The 21,187-nt window shown below is 42.4% G+C and overlaps 1 protein-coding gene across 7 annotated transcripts in view; it reads left to right on the top strand.

The window, feature by feature from the left end:
- The window catches only part of zgc:77784 (uncharacterized protein LOC402947 homolog), a 66,948-nt gene that overhangs the window by 34,778 nt on the left and 10,983 nt on the right, over positions 1–21,187 (top strand). For 6 of the 7 annotated variants that reach the window (XM_061827469.1, XM_061827468.1, XM_061827466.1 and 3 more), the window contains 12 exons: positions 247–374; positions 4,185–4,309; positions 5,270–5,441; positions 5,894–6,099; positions 9,677–9,758; positions 9,848–10,016; positions 12,387–12,553; positions 12,888–13,009; positions 13,113–13,329; positions 13,615–13,733; positions 17,007–17,184; positions 17,992–18,249. In XM_061827469.1, coding sequence (XP_061683453.1) covers positions 247–374; positions 4,185–4,309; positions 5,270–5,441; positions 5,894–6,099; positions 9,677–9,758; positions 9,848–10,016; positions 12,387–12,553; positions 12,888–13,009; positions 13,113–13,329; positions 13,615–13,733; positions 17,007–17,184; positions 17,992–18,249 — 1,943 coding nt within the window. The remainder of the gene's footprint in view (positions 1–246; positions 375–4,184; positions 4,310–5,269; positions 5,442–5,893; positions 6,100–9,676; positions 9,759–9,847; positions 10,017–12,386; positions 12,554–12,887; positions 13,010–13,112; positions 13,330–13,614; positions 13,734–17,006; positions 17,185–17,991; positions 18,250–21,187) is intronic. The other variant, XM_061827464.1, reaches the window with a different exon arrangement.

The raw sequence follows: 21,187 nt of genomic DNA, 5'->3' as shown, positions 1-21,187 counted from the left end.
TATTCTAACTAAATCTGTTAAATAATTATGCATTTGATGACTTTCTTGTGTAGTTAATATTTGAAAGCAATTTCTGAGGATTAGTTTAATCCTGCATTGGAATACAGTAGCTTTCCATACTTGAAAACAAAGGCTTCATTCGCCCTTATTATGGACATAATGATACAAATGCAAATCCTTTTCAAAAGGATAGCATAACTTACGACACATCTACTGCTGCACTATTCATTTTTTTTTGTTTTTTAGATTTGAGATCCGCAATGGCAACAGCCTGCGTTTATTCCGCGTGAAAGAGCAGGACGAGGGGGCGTACACCTGCACGTCGGAAAACAGCGTGGGCAAGACGGAGGCCTCGGCCATGCTGCAGGTGCACGGTAAGAGCGACGACGATGCCTCGTGCATTTTGTATGGGGGCTGCACGTGCACGTGTGCACCAGCGTGCGGGAAAATGGAATTCACATGGATACGAGGAGGCCGATGCAGGGGTGGTCAAGCTGCGGCCCGTCTATGACTGGGACCAAAGTCTATGACTGGGACCGACATGCAATTCAAGTACAGAGGATCTGTATTAAAGTAAAAAGACAGTAGAAATGCCCAACTCAGTCCTTTTGTACATGAGCATCAGATCATTATTCTTATCAGGACTTTGCCTAAACAGGAGGTACCAAGAAAGAGAGGAAGAGAGAGAGCGAGCGAGAGAGGGAGAGAGAGAGAGACAGAGAGATGCCAACATTGAGTTCCAAATATTTTTTTTCACTAAAATTTATATTTTTTATTTCATTTTCATAACATAAGAGATATTCATTTAAAATTGACTTTTCCCACAGACAACTTTGGAGAAAGCCGCAACGCATGGTGCCCGTGTTGTGCCGCGGCAGCGGTCCCGGTATTTAGGGCGGATGACCGGGGGCAGTTTGCTGCGACCCCCCCGGACCTCGCTGCTAGACGAATGCACCTGAGCTCAGTGCAGTTTGCTGAAGTTGTTTGGCCACGGTTGTCAAGCGATCAAGTGTCAATGCATCCCCCTCCTTAAATCTAATCATTTCCCGTCCAGTGCTCGTTTTGGGCAGAATTGGTGTCCAGTGCATCGAAGGGGATTATGCTAAACTCCACAGATTACGCCATTTGACAGATGTTTGCTGGACGTGTGCTTGAACTCATTGCTAGCAGCAGCAGTTCAATGCAGTCTCTGCATTAATAAGACATGAATTCTTCTTCCGCTTGCTCCGAGCCATCTCCTTTCTGCGTCCTGGTTCAAAAAAACATTCCTCCACTAATGCTTTTATCAATCGAAATGAAATTCAATCCCAGCAAATTCAGTTTTTTTTCCCTTCTTCTGCGTGCTATCGGCACTTTTATGATGTCGCTCCGTGTTTCCTCCATCTCATTAATTTTCCATCTCTCTCCGTCTCGTTTCAAGCCCTATCATCATTCCAGCTGGCCGGCTGCGTAAATTCCCCTCCCTTTTTTCCCATGTTGTCTCCCCCTTGTCGTTTCGTCTTCTTATTTTCTAACTTGACACACAACGCCTCCTCCTTCGCTTTCTGGAGCACGACGAACCTTCAGATAAGCGGTGGTCCAAATGAATACATCACGGGCTCCTAAATCTTTCTATAAGTCTCTTTCTCTGTCAGTCCTTCTGTTGCTCAAGGTAATTCTCACTCTGTCTTACATTTTATTGCATTTTATAGTGTCCAATTAGACCACTTATTTATTAATAGAGAGGAGCCTTTGACCCGAAACCTTTCTAATATGCTTTTCAAGAAGCAAGGCTTTTGCTTTGACTTAAACTGGCTATACGCATGGATTTTTAATCCAGTTTTAAACGTGAGAGCCTTGCACAAATGACAAGAAAAAAAATCCCATATTGATGTCTGGGCCCATTTTGAATATCCATCCTTCCCTTACGATTCATGTCATAAAGGCCAGATTGATTTCCCCAAAAGACTATCTTGAGTGATTGTGCTGTGGCGTGCAGTGTGTTAGGAGAGTTTTTTTCCCCTCCCAGTTCCCTCACATTTTGGGGCTGACAATTGTAATCGATGAAACTGTCGTTATTACAACCAGAAACTCTTTTGTGCTGGTCATCTGGAGTACACCACACATCATAAAAGTGCTAACAACTCACTTGATCCTTCATTCCTCCCCGTGTTCGGGGTCTCTCTCTTTTAAAAAATTGATCAAGATGTTAAAAATCAGCCAGTGTGTACAACACTAACTGATCATTATTACATGCAAAAATTTGTCAAGCGCGTTCTTAAACTTTGATAGTGTATGGTGTACTGTTGATGCCCAGTAAATATGGATTTGTCAAAGTAAATATCGAACCGGTTTAGCATTTATGATTGTCAGCTCAGGCCATTTCCCAAGTAAATTACAGTGCTAACATCAAGAGAGCACCCAGCAGGAAAATCCTCCCTGTTACTTCCTGCACTTCCAAATATGGGCAACCTGGGTGTTCATTGCAACAAACACCAAGTAAACCAAGTGCAGTGTGAAAAGTAATTCGGAGATTATCCTGACCGAAAATGTGGCCTTTTCTTGCCTGGACTGGAAGGGGATTAAAAGAAAAGAAAATCCTCAAATCAGGCTCGCTGCTATATGACAATGTGCGATGTACATGAGGTGAGCAGTACAGCGCACCCATAAAGATATTGTCACAGTAAATAATGAGCACGTGCGATTGCTCTGTTTCACGTCACAATGGCGGAGTCCGTGGATTGAAAAGACCTCAATGATGACCACACGAACAAAGTTTTGCCATTGTAGATATTTTACAGGTTCAACATCTGCAATCATTACTTCCCATTGCATTTTGAGCCAATTGGGAAGAAGAGCCCCCCCCCCAAAAAAAAAAAAAAAAAAATCAATCTTAACACACCCCACAGCTCGTAATAATCTCTCACAAAGATCCAATAATTGGGTCTTTTTTTTTTTTACTACGATCAAAAGAGAATAAAAATGCTCAAATTTGACATGATTGCTGGTTTGTGTGGGGCCTGCTTTAAAAGAACAATCACAGAGAGACAAAGTAGGAGAAGGAAATTGTGAATAGTATTACAATAACATCATGCACACATCTTGGGTGTTAGATTTCTTGCTTTGACTTTAATTTCTGGAAGCCTAAAGATTTATTTCGGGGGGGGGGGTGACTGGTAAGACTAATGCAGAACATGCACATTTTAACCTTATTAAAATTCTCCAATGTAAAAAAAAAAAAAAAAAGAAGAAAAAAGCAGTCACACTCATTACAAGTTGTTAATAACACACACTGACACAATGGAATAATTTATCAAACGCTACTGCGAAGAACGAGTGTAATAACTTATAAAAGTGCCGTACGTCATCTGGGCTCGAGTCGACTATTGTGTGTGTTGTTCTTCATTCTCATGCATGCAGTGAGGCAGCAGCGTTGTGTTTGCGTGCATGTGGAAAAAAGCATGCTCCGCATCCAGAGGCGAGCGTGCACACCAAAGACACGGGCGGCCGGAATCAAGATGATCAGATTGCATCATGTGACTCATGCAGCCCATACCACAAATAAACATGGCGACACTCCCTTCTGGCTAATAACTTAACGTAACTATGTAAATGAAGCTACTGAAAGGAAAAGTAACTCAACAATTCAAAGCTTGCCATCAAAAGCTAACAAAACAAATTAAACTTGCAACTAACACAAAGGTGCTAAATTACCGTAGAAGAGCACACACCCCAACCATCATTTGTATATAACTGTAACCACTACCTAATATGACACAATACAACTAAATGTGTAATACTGCTCCGACTCGTCCTTATCAAAGTTCCTTCTCTGGTTTGAGCAATAGTGTCACACAAAAACACCAGATTTAAAAGAAAAAACTGAACACATGTGGCTCATTCCTTTCCAATATTTGCTGACATTCCACTTTAATTTTAATATAGACTTCTGAGGCCGTATTTTTCCAGAACATTTTGGTTGAACACCAAGGTGTACACTTTTATGGCTTTGGAAGTACCACTTCACATGATCTGATTGTGCTCAAAATGTCCCTCCTTACAAAAACGAGGGCAGACTAAAAGCCGTGTGGTTGAACGGCCTCTCCATCATTGATGAGTTGCACAGTTACGTGTGTTAAGAGCAATGATGACAGTGAGGAAACCAACTCAAGTCTTGTGTTGCTACTGCTTCTTCTCCTCTCCAGTGCCACCTCAGATCGCGTCGAAGCCACGGGACCAGATCGCCTCCCAGGGGCGGAGCGTCTCTTTCCAGTGCGGCACCACGGGTAACCCCCCGCCTGCCATCTTTTGGCAGAAAGAGGGCAGTCAGGTGAGGAATTTGGACCATTACTTGTACGCCAGTGCGACTGCAAGCAAAATCTTTTATGGCACCTAAACAGAAGAAAAAGGAAGGAGCTACTGTCATCATGTAGAGTGGATGGGAGGGGACATGGAGGAGGAAGTACACCAGGTGTGAAGTCCCTCTCTGGGCCATACCTAAAGACAAATTGTGTCCTCCTTCCACGCGGCAGCCATAAATAAACAGCGAGAAGCTGCTTCAATTTTTTTTTCTTTTTGTCTGATTCAAGCCACACGAGGATGTTGGGCTGTTTTTTTTTTTTTGTTTTTTTTTTTTGGGGTCGGGGTGTTGCGGAGATTATGTGCTTCTAACCCTGGTCCTTCCACTCAAGTCTAAGCCTCTTACAGGAATGACATGCATGGGTGGATGTGCAAACACATGTATGCCATTTTCTGCTCTGGAAAATGGAAGAAAAGTGTAAAATGTCAGTTAGTGGCCACCATGAGGAAAACACGAAAAAGAGCTCTTGTGAACCTTTTTTCTATCTAATTTGCTCAGATTGACTCTTCATTTTTCTCATGGGAAAATGGTAGTATCAGTAAATCTATCAGTTCATGGCTGTTAACATCTGCTGAGCCTATTTGAACTTTGTTAACCAAAAAAGCAGCTCCTGCCATATTTAATCATATAGTGGCCATCTCTCCATCCCTCTATAAACCGCATCTCCATTTTCCTCATTTAAAAAAAAAAAAAAGGCAGTAACTGTTTTTATCCCAGAATCTGAGCTGAGGTGAACTCTGTTGTTGAACAAAGGGAAAATATATATAATTTGGCTTTGTAACATGCATTATCGCCATTTAAAGAACTAGAGTTGCTCATCATCCATCAACACGATTATTTTACCTTGCTTATTTGCAACTAGAGGTCATTGTTAAACCCATCTGGTCTCCTGGCAGCCATGTTCTTGTCTTTTTTTATTTTTTATTTTAGATGTTGCTGTTTCCTGGCCAGCCGCCATCACAGTCAGGGCGTTATTCCGTGTCCATGAGAGGGGAGCTGACCATCACTGATGTCCACCCGGAGGACTCGGGCTTCTACATCTGTCAGGCTATCAGCGTGGCAGGCAGCGTGCTAAGCAAGGCCTTGTTGGAGGTGGAGGGAGGTATGTTTAACCGTCTTTAGCATTCAGATACAGACCTTTCCACCATGAAGTCACGTGTACTCCTGTTTGCCAGAAGCTTTAGTTATCCCCAGTGTCACCACGAGAAAACGAGCAGATATTGTTTGAGCAAGGCAGAGCTATTCAGAAAACACGTTAAATGTCTTGAATGATGATTTTAGCCTCCTCCGCTACTGCCGTCGTCTGACTTGTGTCAAGTGTCAGTCAAAAACAAGATGTGACTTTTCTATTGCTCGGTCTATTGACGCAGACCCGTTGTTTTGATGCGGAAATAGATAGCGTGTTGGAACTGACACCAGTCAACAGGCTAGCCATTATGTTTTGCTAAATTACTCAAAGACAACCCCGACGAACATTTTATACATAGCTGTAAGAAAATGCTAGGGATAGCAGTCTTTCTTATGAAAATGTCTATTCCAATTTGCCTACGGTAGGACCTTCAGGTCGGATCCCGCCAATCATTCGCCAAGGCCCGGCCAATCACACGGTGTCTCGGGGCGACACAGCCCGCCTGCACTGCCGTGTCATTGGGGGACCCTCGGTCAGGATTTCATGGGAGAAGGACGGAGACGCGATTGAGGGGAACGATGCTCGCCTAACCTTGGTGGAGAACGGCACGTTGGAATTAAGAGACGTAGAGGTGAGCAGCGGCACAATATACTTCAAAGCCAAAGAAAAAGCCAAATGTATCACCAAAATGAGTACAAAAGTATTCTGTTTTCGGAGCATATGCTTCTCTCTTTCTACTATTTCAAGCCAAACAAAAATCCAATGGCACAGCCTAAATAAATCTTTTGGTGAACCCTTAACCAAAGTACCACTGAAGTCTGCTGTTGACACTTTTGTTTTTATTCTACAGTGCCACAAAAACTACAATCCTCAGCTAAAATGAATCTTTTTCATAAATTGGAAGAAATAAGAAACCACTGTAGCCTGATGTGTTTGTCGTCTACGGCGATGATACATCACATACTTGTGGTTTTGTTGTATTTGCTGAAAGATGAAAGCATTTTAGGGTCTGGGTTAGGCTCCACTTCTACTTTGCTGTAGCAATCCAAACCTTGTTGATTTGACTAGGCAGATGTGTTGTTGATGCCAAAACACGTAAGCACCAGATATTATTCTCGTTCATAGTTGCCATGAATGCTCAACCAACCAACTGGTCTGGATCAACATTGCAACAATATACCTTTTAATGAAGATTTCAAGGTGAAATCATGAAAATGTTCAAGTATCAAAATATAGGCTTGAAGTTATAGGTCAGACGTGTCAAAATCAATTTTGTCACAGGCTACATTGCAGTTATGACGTCCCTTGGAGGGCTGCTATGACTGTCAGCCCACATAAATGAAAGATTACCCGATATTCTTGAATTACATACAGTATACACAACACATAGATGAATAACCAGTTTTGAAATCACTAGACTGTAAAACGTTTTTCAACTATTACATTTTTTTTACCCCGCCAAAAAAACTGCTTATAGATATCATGATGGTATTACACCAAAACACAATTAGCAATTTTTACCACGTAAAAATGATGTGGTGGGCCGGATCTATCCCCCGGGCCACCACTTTGACACCTGTTTTATCGCTAAACAACTCTGTCTGACCTTCCTCCTCCTTATGGTTTTTCCTCCAGTTTGCGTCATCTGTCATGCTAAATTCCAATTTAACATGAAACGTGAGTTTGAAAGAGCGACGCCTCTGAGGTGGCACGTATCTCACTCCATTCCAATTAGGCAATAATTGTAATGGTAATGAAGGCTCCTGTTTGCAAAGCCTAATGTGCCAGGCTTTGACGAAGGAGCCGCCGCTATCTGTGCCGTAACCCCACCTGGAGGTCGGCGGGGCGGCATCTTTTATCCATAATTGCCTGGAGATAGTCGATTAATCATCTAACAGGCTTCTAATTAAGAGGGCTGCTTACTGGCTGCTCTTGCGAATTTGGCATTATGGTTTGTTCCAGTGCACCGCTGAGGAGGAAGCGGAGGTGGAGGGAGTAGATCTGCCAAGGCAGTGTGCTCAATGGAACAGAAGAGATGCATTAGTGGTGTCGAGAGGGTGACTGGGGAGTAAGGGGGGGGGGGGGGGGGGGGGACTAGAAATGGAGATGACGCGTCAGGACTAAAAATATTTACCCCGCCGATGCACTGACGCGCCATCAATATTTTATCGTGGCGTTGAAGTCATCTGAAGATGTTCACCTGCTTGAACGCCGCCAAGGTCAACACTGCGGAGCATGATCTCATTAGGTCTCTGGATCTTTGCAGCAGTGCAGTGCAGGAGGGGGAGGGGCGGCACAAATCCTGACTGAACTGCTGCAGAGTTGCTTGCCCCTTGACACGTAAGGTTACTCAGGATACATTACAAATATAATATATTAAAGGTCAGGCTGCAAGGATTTAATGGAGGTCGGTTAAAATTCATATTTGCATTCTTAATTCATAATTTCCAGCAAGCTGTCAACTATAAATGGGCTCAAAATTAGGTTTAATGAGCACGCCAGAACGTTAGCGATTTTGCAGTATGAGAACAAGCGGTAGTGATATAATGTTTGTCAGCCATTAGCGTGCTTGCACATCCTCTGAATGTATATCTTTCATTTTGGAATATGAGCAGGATGAGGATTTACGTTCACACGAGCCAGCTGAAAGTAGACTTGTGGGGTCGAGCATATCAGGAACTCAGACCACAGCTTAGGCAGCACCGTCTGCCGGAGAAAAATTCCTTGGGTGTTTTTTTACACTCTTGGCCAAATAAAGCTGATTGTGATTCTGATTGACAGCTGCTTAGTGACTACTTTTAAGAGCTCCACAACACACATTGAAAGGTGCTCACTACTTTAAGTCAATGCGGCTGAAGGCGTTGGAGAAGTGGAGACAATATTGCGTATTCAGTGTCGCCAGCGATGATCTTCGTGGCAGGTTCGATGCAGATGATGAGCATAATCTCAAAATAACCTGCTCTCTTTATTTTCACCCACGTCCCCTTTGAGATCATCTTCTTTATTAATGGACCAATAATCCAGTCGAAAGACACAAAATCACTCGGGTTCCTTGGCCGCCCTGAGCTTCTAGATCAGGGGTGCTCAATGCGTCGATTGCGAGGCAGTCTCTTCGCAGATATTCTCCGTTGCGTGCAACAACAACAACAAAAAAAAACAATGCAAATTGAAAGTATAACATACAGCTGTTCAGTTTGTGGCATTTTGCAATGTGATTAAATGAGTGAGGGATGACTGGTTGTTACATCCAATGGCACACTAACTGTAAAAAATGAAAAGAAGAAGCCACTGGTTTCTTTTAGACAGCACATGGAACTTTCTCTAACAACGACCGCTGCTCCGCCACACTCTTTTCCTAGTTAAACTTACACCCGTCCCCCATCCCCGCTCTTAAAGATGTACACTCATAATTACAAATGCTACAGTACTTACGCATCCCATCAATGTGTTTAATAATGACAGCGTCCACCACCGCTGCTTTAATTCGCAACAAGGTCTGGGCAACGTAGAGCAAAGACGAGCTAGACATGCTGCATGGAGAAAGTTAAAGAAGAAATGCTGTTGTTTTAAGATGCAATAACTGTGGGAGTATGCAAATAATCGAAGAAAAAGTGGTTAAACTGGAAGAGATGTTCTCTTTTCTGAGTGGGAAAGGTCTGGTCTGAAGCCAAAGTAGAAAGTGCAGGATGAGATGGTGTGTCATTTTAAAATTCCACCTTGGCACAGCCTGATCCAGGAGGAAAGCACAGACAATACAGTGCACAAAAAAGCTAATTCTGTGTTTTATATATACATATATATTTATATATAGTTTAATTTATCACATAACATTGGGAGCATCATCACCCCCTCACCCTAGCTCGCGAGAGGCTGGCTGCTTGAAAAGTAGATCTTGGGGTAAAAAAGTCTGGGCACCCCTGGTCTCGATGCTAGCGAACGCCATGATATGGATCAGTCGGAGCCAAGCTGTTTTCCACAAAATTGGGGAAGATGAGTCAGCCAATCAGAACAAAGCCCCTTTACGGTGTGCATACTTTTCACATTGAGAAAAGCAACCGGAATAGCTTGGGGGAGTCTCAAACCGTGAAATTGCTATAAGGAACGTGCCGCTCTCCAGTCATTCAGTAATTTTGTGGAGCACAGAGATTGCCGTCCCCTTCCCAAAGTGTGTCCTGTGTCATCCTCACATATTGACTTTGGCCCAAAAGGAAGAAGACTCAGGCGTGTACACGTGCGTGGCCTCCAGCCCTACGGGGGAGTCTAGCTGGAGCGGGATACTGACTGTCAGAGGTACATCCCCATCCCCGCCTCGTTTTAGTTCCGTGTAACACATCTCACTCGCCGTTTCCAAAACACACCATTCTCCTCTTGTGAAACAGACGGCCCCGTTTCGTTCCCGTCCCGAGTTTCTGAGTTCATCCAGCTGCCGGGACCCCCTCAGAAGCCCGTGGTGACCGACCTGAGCAGGAACAGCGTCACCCTCACCTGGCAGTCCAACCCGCACGAGGGCGGCGCCGCCGTCACTTCCTACATCATCGAGGCCTTTAGGTACGCTGGCCATCAGTCTGCACGTAACGGTCGCTTCATTAGGTACACATTCACCATCCCATGTTCTCTACTGCTGTCACAATGGCACACATATTTTTGTAGTGTTGCAAAGTCATGACCCAGTTTTGTAGAAGTCAATAAAAAAATGATTGAAAATATTGATGATGATGATGATGATGATAATAACAATAGCCTCTGACAACACACACCAATAATTGCCCACTACATCATTTTATGTGGCTCGCTAAAGTAAATCATATACTGTATCTACTTAATGTTTTCTGCTCAAATCTGCTGGAATGTTGTCAATGGTCTTCATTTTTAATAATGTTGATATTATAAGCATTTTTATCAACCCTTTTTGGAATAATTGAGCTGTAGTTGAAAAAAGTATTTTTTGTGACTTGTGATTTTAAAGATACAGGTAATGTCAATGGGATGTGTATGAAGGTTGATATGAGGAGAGTATTATGCATGTATTTGTTTTCACAGCATAACAACCCTCCAGAGGAAGCCAAAATTATGTCAGCTGCAACAAAAATGAGTTTGCAATTGATCGAAAATTAGGCCTTACAAAGAGTTTAGATGACACTGTCAGCACGATAATGCCTTAATTTCACTGTCATATCATAATAAAACTTTTGAAATATTAGTAGGAGTTGTTGTATTATATAACCATAACAGCAGGGGGGCTATCATTTCACATTCATACTTTATATTCTAGTACATAATACGGGTAATACAATAGAGTTATTTGTGGAGGAAAAAGATCGGGAAAAAAACGTTTTACATTTTAAAAATATATATTACTTCATCATTATTTGCTGGTGTATCTAATATTTTCACCAATAGGGTCTTTATAGTGGTGTTCCGTGCAAACAATTAACTTTTAGGGAGTTTCACTGTTGAGGCTTATCAAGTTGAGTCCAGACATTTTGACTTCAGCACTTACCACACTTTTTCTCTATCTTCCATTATTATAACGCTCCTCACACTGCATTGATGTATATTTTAATCCGTGACGACTTTCCCCACTTTCCCGAATTCTGGCCCCTTCATTTCCAGCCATTTATATTTCACCAATGACTCAGCGTCACCCGAGGGCAAGACAGTTCTGTTAACCGACGTCGTGCGACCCTTGCTGCGTCAGTGGCGAGCAGAAGGTTCACTGTGGAAGAAAAGAAATGGGAGACAGTTATTGCAGTGGTCACGTTGGCAGCTCGGTCCCGTCCGCAGGCCACGCCAGTGTGGGCAGCTTCACACTCAAAGTCCAATCCATCAATCTTTTTGTTGGAGACACACCACACAGCAAGCAGCGGTTTATTGGATACTCAAAATAGTTTTTTAAAAGGCTTCAGAAGAGGTTCAGTGCCACTCCCAGTTCAGGTTTACAGTGAAAGGAAACATAGAACACATTACGCACAGTGTATTTAAAACAACCACACAGCTTTGCCTTCCTCAAGCCTAATGCTAACACACGATCCAAAATACTATGGACAGTCTAACAAACACCATTGATAGTTGCGGTATTATAATGCTTAAAAAAAACAGCTGCTTGAACACAAACATTGCTGCAACCATGTAGACAGACAATACAATCCTCACAGGCTATTATTCTTTATGCAAAAATATTTTTCTGCAAAAAACAACTTACAATTGTTCTCAAAGTCTTCTTTATTTTTTGTCTTTGTGACTTTATTATACTGCCTCCCACCCCAAACTTACATTTTGGGTGGTTGGGGGGTATTCTTGATCGTGGCGCACGGTGGGGACTGGTTAACACCTCTGCCTCACAGATACTTGTGTGGGGGGAAAAAAAACATGGTTCAACTCTTCTACTTGAGCAAAAGTACAAAAGTACAGGCGCTAAAATGTACTCAAGTACAAAAAAACATTTTTTTTTGTACCGTCAATTGGTGTTATTTTACAAAACCCTTTTTGAAAATGTAGTTCAAGTACAGGTAAAATAAAACGTCTTTAGAAAAATAAAAGTAAAGGACACCTGAAAAATATACTGTAGTTTTTGTACTTTGTTGATTTCCATCACCAACTAATGAAAAGTCCTCCTGTATGTGTACTGTAATAGCGGTTGAGGGCATATGAATTCAAATGTCATTGCCACTGCAACTTTCATCCCTTTTATCAGGATTATATTGTTATCGGGAGATACTGTGATACAGAAGAGGGAAACAATGTCGATTTAAAATGCGTATTTCTTTATCAGCATCAGCAAGTTGTGTTTACTTTTTGTTTTTTGGTGACATTGTGTCTCTTTTTGCCCACCCTCAGCACATTCGCTTATTTGTTTTGGCAAAGTCACAGAACCGTAAGGGCGTTTTGTTTGACGGCCGGATTGATTGTTGTCCGCAGCCAATCGGTGGGCAGCACGTGGCAGACAGTAGCAGACCACGTCAGACACGAGCGGCACACCGTGGTGGGGCTCTTCCCCAACACCGTTTACCTCTTCATCGTCAGAGCGCTCAACTCTTACGGGCTGAGCGACCCCAGTCCCATCTCGGAGCCTGTCAGGACGCAAGGTGAGAGCCAGGGCCAAAAAGAACCCTTAGCCTATGTTTCCACCAAAACCACTTTGAATCCACATTTCCACCACAAATCAAGAAACAGAAACGCCCCCCTTGTTTGCCATCCTTTCTCCCCACTTTTCCACTAAACCCTCCTTTAATTAGTCTGGTGCCCTTCTCAACTTGAAACTTGTAAGTTTACTTGGTGGAAGCCCGACTTCTGAAAATAAACAACTAATTGCTTGTTCAGGGTGTTGCTTTCTCCCTGGAGCAGTGTTGGATGTCAACTAAAGTTCACTTTTTTGGTAAATTTGCTGCAGCTGGGTACTTAGGAAAATGTGTATTGCAGATGGGAGTCCTCCAGAAACGGGTGAGGACCACAGACAGGTACAGCGAGGACTTGGCGAAGTATCAGTCTACCTGTCGAAGCCCACTGTTCTGTCTCCCACCAGTGCCAAGATTTCCTGGACCGTGAGTTTTTCACGCAGAGTGTGAAAGGCACACTAATCCTCTCAAAAGCTTCCCCGTAATCGGATCACTGAATTCCTACCTCCTCCGCGCCAACTTTCTGCAGGTGGCGCGTCATTCCCGCTATGTTCAGGGTTACCGCGTGTTCTACCGCACCATCGGCAGTTCCTGGCTGGTCCAGGATGTGGAGGCGACGTCGGACCACAGTGCCATCTTGGCCGATTTGCTCAGCGATACGGAATACGAGGTGAAAATACGGCCTTACTTCAATGAGCTGCAGGGACACGACAGCCTCATGGTGTTGCTGCGTACCCCAGAGGAAGGTAAATGACACCACGGATAAGTCATCAATTCACTTTAGTCGTATTTATACGGTGGCAAATCCCAGCAGAAGTTGTCTCCGGGCACTTTACACATATAGCACGCGTAGAACGGCTCTCCTCAAATACCAAGAGACGAACCCAATGCCGCATGAGCAAGCACTTAGCAAGGGAGGCAAGGAAAAACTGCCCCAAAGGGAGAAACCTCAAGCAGAACCGAGAATGAGTCTGCTTGATAGTCCCAATGAATAATTAGACCCATACCATTCTTTTCTTATCATTCTGCAGTGTTGAGCGCTGCACCGCAGGCTGTGTCGGTGGTGCAGCTCACTAACAGCTCGAGTATCAGCGTGTCCTGGGAGCCGCCGCCTCATAGTGCTTACAGCGGCATTATTCGAGAGTACAAGGTGGGATTTTTTTAAATTCTCTTTTCTCATTTTAAAGCAGAATTGTGAACATATGGATCACATTGGATCACCAACTTGTGTACCTACAAACCAGGACCAGATGTGTTGAACCTAATGGTAGTTAGCACATTCACCTGAGGGTTCTGAAGACCCAGTTTCAAATTCATGCCTGTGAAGTTTTTCTTGAGGTACTCCGGTCTCCTCCAACTTCTCAAAAATACGCATAAGAGGTTATTTGAACATTCTAAATTGCCCGTAGATGTGAATGCAAGTGGGCTTGTGGCCTGTGATTGGCTGGCCACCAGTTCAGAGTGGGGCACGCCTTTCACCTAGAGCAGGGGTTCCCAGACTTTTTTACCCCAAGATCTACTTCTCAAGCATCCATCCTCTCGCAGTGCGGGGGTGGGGTACATTTTTTTTCATTTATTTATTTATTTTTTTAGAATGACCAATGATAAAATTGAAGTATCAAGTCACAAAGATCCACCCACTACAAAAATGCAAAACACATTTATTTTAAAGTATATTGAGGATTCTTTGTGTAAATTTATGTTTGTGTGCCTAACATAACCGCATGAGCCAATATTACACAGTATAATTAACCTTAAACATTTTTTGTAACTATCTGAGATCACATTGATGATCACTAAACACCATACGAATGAAAATGCACACCTGGGCTGTGTCACTCATGTCAGTGGATTCGTCCAACTGCAGTGAGAAACACTCACAATCTCCGATGTCCTTCCACACATCAGCCATGGCTTCACGCCGCCTTTACAGCTGCAGACATTTTATTGAAGATAATATTTCTGCCTTACTTTTAAAAGATCGTCTTGGAAGGACTCCTTGTTATTAACGATGATGTGACAAACCCGGAACGATGCTTCGGTGGCGGCTTTCGCTGTTGAACTATATTGTGTGAAAAGTGACTGCTGTGCAGCCAGTTGGGATTTTAGTTGGTTCACTTTTCTCATTCTCAGCTTGCTTTTCGGCGAAGTGTCGGCGTCGTATTTTCCATCACCAGTTCGAAGATGCCATTCCACATTTCACTACACTGGCAAATGAGGCACACGAACTTCAAAAATGACATCGTGAAAAAGTTCTCCACCTCCCATTCCGTATGAAACTGATACGTTTTTGTCTTCTTTACTGCAGCATCCATACTCATGTTTGTTAAGATTTCTTAAGCAAGAGCTTAAAACAGTGGAGGGGGGAGCTCGCCGACAGTGTGTTTTCCTGTTCTGTTGTTGTTTGCACATGTGTGGTGAGCTTAAGTTAAAAAAATATAACACAGCTTAAGTCTGTTCTTTTTTTCACGGCACGCCGTCGCGATCGACCGAAACTGCCTCCCCATTGACTGGTCAATTGCGATCGACACAGTGAGCCCCCCTGGCCGAGAGTCACACTGTAAAGAATGTTGTTGTATGCATTTCATATAGCAGCTAGCTAGCGGCTAGCTTTGATAGTGTTGACCTTGAAAAGACACATTTTCCTGGAGTTGTTGAAGTCATCATGGGTTTAAAACTCAGGACCAGCCATAAGAGGCGTCATACTTTTTTTTTTTTTTTTTTTTACCTAGCGCAAATGTCACCACATTCATTGGTTAAATGGCCTTTTCGCTTTTAACGTTTGCGGTGACAGGATTGGCTTTGGAGCTTATCATCACCGTTTCTTTTGCTGTCCAGTACGCATTATATAAGCAACTTCACCAACTTGGTCAGCTTTGTTGACATTTGTCCTCCTGTCTGGTTGCATTCATCACAGTGATGCTGTAAGGGGAAGTGCAGTAATTCTTTACTGCAGCATTAAAGTCATTGGCGGCAGCTATGTCCAGCGAGACAAAAATGGATCAAACCGTTCTTTTTAATCCACTTTCCCTCCATATCTATACATTCACATTGTACAATTAGTGATTACTCACAGCCTCTTATCTGCTGCCAGTACGTGCTGTTGTCATCGCGTTCTCAGTTCCGCTGTGCCTGTCATCTTCTGTCCACTCACTGATAAAAAAAAAAAAAATGCAGCATCCTGATTATCTCCTCTCTCCCAGTGTGAGCGCCATGCTGATGACTCAGACTTCAGGCCTCATTTCGGGGGTGAAAAAAAAAAAAAGAAAAAGGAAACATTGAAACGGAGCACAGACTTGTATTTTTTTTTTTTTCAATTCACTGTGCCCGCCTGTCGGTGATATAGAAATGAGAAGTGCGATTGTGATCAGCCTCCGGCGACGATCACTTTTTATCCTTTTCTACCACTGACCATGTTTAAACTGACACTCCCTCTGCCTTAAAAGTGGACTCTCAAAATTGATTCGGGTGTAGCCTTTCATCACATTTAACAGCCCCCCAAACCACTGTATTGTTTCCTGATTTTATGCATTCACGACAATAACATCAAAACAAGCAGTGTGCTCATTAGTTGTGCTGACACTGTACCAGGCTCAATACTCAAACCACATTCCCAAAAGAACAATTGTTCCTATTTTTTGTTTGGTTTTTATTTAAATGAAGAAGCAACTTTAGTGTTTTTTTCCCGCTTTTTATTTCACACTACAGATCTCTCAGCCAAACAATAATGCATGCATGTCACGAGATTTTTTTATTGTGTCTCATAAGTGGCCCCTGGCTTTTGTCATTAATCCCGACCAAAACCGAATCCTATGAAAACTGAAGCGATATTTTCCATATGAGATTATGTGACTCAAATTAATCTGTTCCAGACAGGCAATTATGTCAGTAAAAAAAATGTTTTTTTTTTTTTTTTTTTTTTTTTTTAGGTAGAATTACAGTTTAACAGGCAGAAAACAATAGGGAAAATATATAAATGACTAAAGAAATGGATATGAACTATCACTTTGTTTTATTGAAGACTTGATGGCATATAAAAATGGTAAGTAGGGGAGAAGGAGGCAGGCAGATTGTTGTCTGAAATAAAATTAGAGTGCGTACTCTGTCATTACACTTTGCAAAACTACTTGATTTCATTTTTCTTCTCTGTAATGTTTTTATACAATACAGAACTGTTTTATATATATATATATATATATATATATATATATATATATATATATATATATATATATAACAACTTGAGTTTCAAGCCTCGAACAAATCAAACTCAAGTCAAGTTACCACTGTACATAGTCATAACTAAAAATACTTGCATCTTCTGAGCCATGACTCTATTGTCTATTATGTACATAGGTATACAGTATTTGTGAAATGTGTGCCTTGGCTCAATAAAAGTTGGGAGCTGGTACGTTGTGTTCAGGTGTGGTGTGTGAGCAGCAGCTTGGACGAGGACGAGCACATCAACCGAACGGTGGACGGAGCCGTCGTGTCCATCCTGCTCAACGGTCTGCTCCCCGACGTGTGCTACACCGTCACTGTGGCCGCCGTCACCGGCCTCGGCGTCGGTGCTCCCAGTTCGCCGGTCCGCCTCGTCCTCAGTGAGTCCAGCGACCTCAGCGGTTAAACTTTCATTTTATGATCGATTCTTTGTACTCATTCATTCCCATTGACTGATTTATTTGATTAATTTTTCCATTTTTTCTAGCTGTTTATTTAATTTCTAAATGGTTATAACTTATTTATTGACATATTTGTTATTTCTCCCTATTTATTGAATTTTACTGTATCTTTATTATTTTCATTTTAATTTCTATACATTTTTCCAGTTCCTTTTATAAATGTATTTTTTTAATTATTATTTACTTCATCATTTGTTTTTTCACCATTGCTTGTATTTACTTTATTTGTATTATTTTCTAACGCCATATTTGTACTAACTTTCCATGTCTTTATCGTTGTATTTATTGTATTTAGCTAACAGCAGTGTACATATAACATGGGATTTACTTCTACTTCTTGAGTCCCCATGAATTTATTATATATTTTATTTATTGATTCCCCATTTATTTGATGAGTGGTCCAGACAATGATTCCCCAAGGTTTTTTTACCATTACTTTCATGAATTTATCTATTTACTTTTACAGTCTTTAGTTTTGTTTATTGTATGATACTATACATTATATAATTATTAATATTATTTATAATAATATACTATATTATTGTTAGTTATGCATGTTTGTTATGTAATTGTAATCATTTAAAAAATAATTTGTGTAATCGTTAGTATTTTTGCTGGTGCACACAGATGTTTTTTTAAATAATTACTTCACTCTTTTCTTTAATTATCACCCTTCAAAATACATTTACAGTATATGTATTATCCTGAGTTTTTTCTTTTCTCCAGGGCCTCAACTTGAACTCTCTGCTCATCCCTCAGCTCCACTCGGGAGTTACACCTCCACACCAGTGAGGACAAGCGGGAGAGGCGACGTGAGCATCTCGGAGCAGATCACCGTGGTTGTGCGGCAGCCCGCCTTCATCGCCGGGCTGGGCATGGCAGCCTGGCTGGCTCTGATGGGCCTCAGCGGTTGGTTCTACTGCCGCCACCGCCGCAGGAAGCAGTTGGGCCACTACACCACGTCCTTCGCATACACGCCGGCAGGTGAGCGACGAAAAAGCAGACGCCGTAGGCTGCATTTACAAGGCGAGTCCAAGGGCCCCATTCCGATTAATGCTTATACAATGGGCCTTCGCAATTCAAGGGAGTAAACTAAGCTCTTGTGCGAATAGCATAAATTTGCAGGTATCTGATTCCTTCCTCTTCTTTTCCTTTCGGCTTGTCCCGTTAGGGGTCGCCACAACCTGTCATCTTTTTTCCATCTAAGCCTATCTCGTGCATCTTCGTCTCTAACACGCACTGTCCTCATGTCCTCCCTCACAACATCCATCAACTTTTCTTTGGTCTTCCTCTCGCTCTTTTGCCTGGCAGCTCCATCCTCAGCACCCTTCTACCAACGTAATCACTCTCTCGCCTCTGGACATGTCCAAACCATCTAAGTCTGCTCTCTTGAACCTTGTGTCCAAAACATCCAACTTTGGCTGTCCCTCTAATGAGCTCATTTCTAATCCTATCCAACCTGTTCACACCAAGCGAGAACCTCAGCATCTTGATTTCAGGCACCTCTAGTTCTGTTTCCTGTTGTTTCTTCTGAGCCACCGTCTCTAATCCGTTCATCATCATAATCCTCACCACTGTTTTGTAAACTTTGCCCTTCATCCTAGCGGAGACTCTTCTGTCACATAGAACACCAGACACCTTGCGCCAACTGTTCTACGCCGCTTGGACCCGTTTCTTCACTTCTTTACCACACTTTCCATTGCTCTCTGTTGTTGACCCCAAGTATTTGAAGTTATCCACCCTCGCTATCTCTTCTACCTGGAGCTTCACTCCTCTTCCTCCTCTACCCCTCACATTCATCCACATATATTCTATTTTACTTCGGTTAATCTTTATTCCTCTCCTTTCCAGTGCGTGCCTCCATCTTTCTAAGTGTTCCTCTGTCTGCTCCCTGCTTTTACTGGAGATCACAATATCATCTGCAAACATCATAGTCCAAGGGGATTCCAGTCTAACCTCATCTGTCAGCCTATCCATTACTAGCACAAAGAGGAAGGGGCTCAGCGTGGATCCATGATGCAGTCCCACCTCCACCTTAAATTCTTCTGACACACCAACTGCACACCTCACATTTCATGCACTGTGACAAAACTACACAGTAAACAAACGGGCTTCCCGTTGCTGTTGTCATTTGGTAGCTTACTTGAAATGTTCCAACTGTTCTATTGCTAAAAGCTAGTTATATGGGATAAACACACCGAAAACAATCCCTCCTGCCTGTGAAAGGCAATTCCATGCAATCTATTATCAGTTGTTTGACGATATGTGCAACCCCAAGCAGTACACTGACTCTGCATCATTGCTGAAGTCTTGACAAACGACTATTGCAAGTTGGCCGGCACCTTGACTTACACTATGACTATGGCTAAAGGGGTTGGGTTGTGGGGATGTTGGGGGTCTTGGTGGGGGTCGTAAGGTAACCCCTGCGAATCATAAGGGTACGCTGTATATTTATACAGCATATGTTTTTCAAATCACCTTTTCTTATAAGTGCGTGGGAATTATGAGATTTTCTCGAGTAGTGAGCATATGAGTGAAAAGATTCATGCATGGGTTATGAAAGGTACAAACATATACGAAGGAATAAGACACAATCAAACCAAGGACAAATCATGTGAAGTGGTGGGCGAATGTACTTCGACTCGAAGCTGAGGGGAGAAGAGAAGTCAGAAGAGAATAAATGTGTTTTAGCCATCACTTAAGAGGCTCAGGGTCTCCTGGACACCACAGTTGTCCCACATAATCAACAGTAGAAACTTGCATGCCTCGACATGTCACCCCAAGGGGATCTCGGGCGCGATGACGCCATATGAATACCAATTACGACAATACTTTCCCATTTGCCATTTTACATAGAACAATGCCAGTGAAGTGGGGATTTTGTGTTAGACATAAAAATGCAATGATTTGCAAGTGCTTAGCAACCTTTCAGTTCAGTACACTACAAAGACGAGATATTTCATGTTCAAACTGATACATTTTGTTTTCTTATGGTAGACTATTAACGTTTCCACTGGTGCCATGTCATGGTCTCCTTCGTCATTCTTCTGAGTGAAGAGGAAGTGCTTTTACCTGCTTCGCCATATGCGGAAGTCCGTTGCGCGTATCCTGGATTGTGCTATTTGAGAGCAAGAAATTCAGAACTAAACAGTGAAAATAGAGCCAAAGTGAACTCTGGTTGAACCTGTAAAAAGTGACACTTCTCATTTCGGGGCGGAGGGCGTCGTTCAAAGTAAAAAAGGATTACCGTGCCTTCAAGTGTCACTTGTGATAGATGAAAAACGCATTCTTCAAAACAACTTTTGGAAAAGTTCTTATTAGACCTCGTGGGATGTGCTCAAAGTGTCATTCTCAGCTGATTCGAGTGGATTTATCCTGATAAGGTACCAAGGACCAATACCGACGCATCCTGTGACAACTTTGGTCTAGAAGATGCCGACTGGTACATGAACTATTTGATATTAAGAAAAGAGAATCTGACAACCAAAACCAAGAAAAGCAATTGTTTTCATCATAGATGTTTTGTTGTGGCAATATCACTGGATCTTATTGTTTTAGTTTTATTTATAACAAGTACTGTATAACTCTGTACAGTTTGTCAAACTCTCACAGTGTCAAACAAATGCTCTTCCCACCCAAGACCCAATCATACCAAGTATGTCACCATCACTTTCTCTTTCTAGCCCAGAAACAACACTCTTGGTCTCAAATACTCACTTCCACCCACTACGCTTTCCCATTACTTCATTGTGTGGTTTATCAACTTTATTGGTCTATAGTTCCCACAGCTCTGTTGTTCTTAAAAATGGGCACCAGCACACTCCCCTATTCGTCTTCTCAAGAACTAGAATTCTGTTGAACTTGGTCAAAAACTCCACAGCCACCTCTCCTGGATTCTTCCATACCTCCACAGGAAAGTCAT

This window comes from Syngnathoides biaculeatus, chromosome 8, assembly GCF_019802595.1.
Source record: "Syngnathoides biaculeatus isolate LvHL_M chromosome 8, ASM1980259v1, whole genome shotgun sequence".
In the NCBI taxonomy this organism is placed as follows: Eukaryota; Metazoa; Chordata; class Actinopteri; order Syngnathiformes; family Syngnathidae; genus Syngnathoides; species Syngnathoides biaculeatus.
Note: the sequence above shows the minus strand (reverse complement) of the source record. Positions and strands in the feature narration are given on the sequence as shown.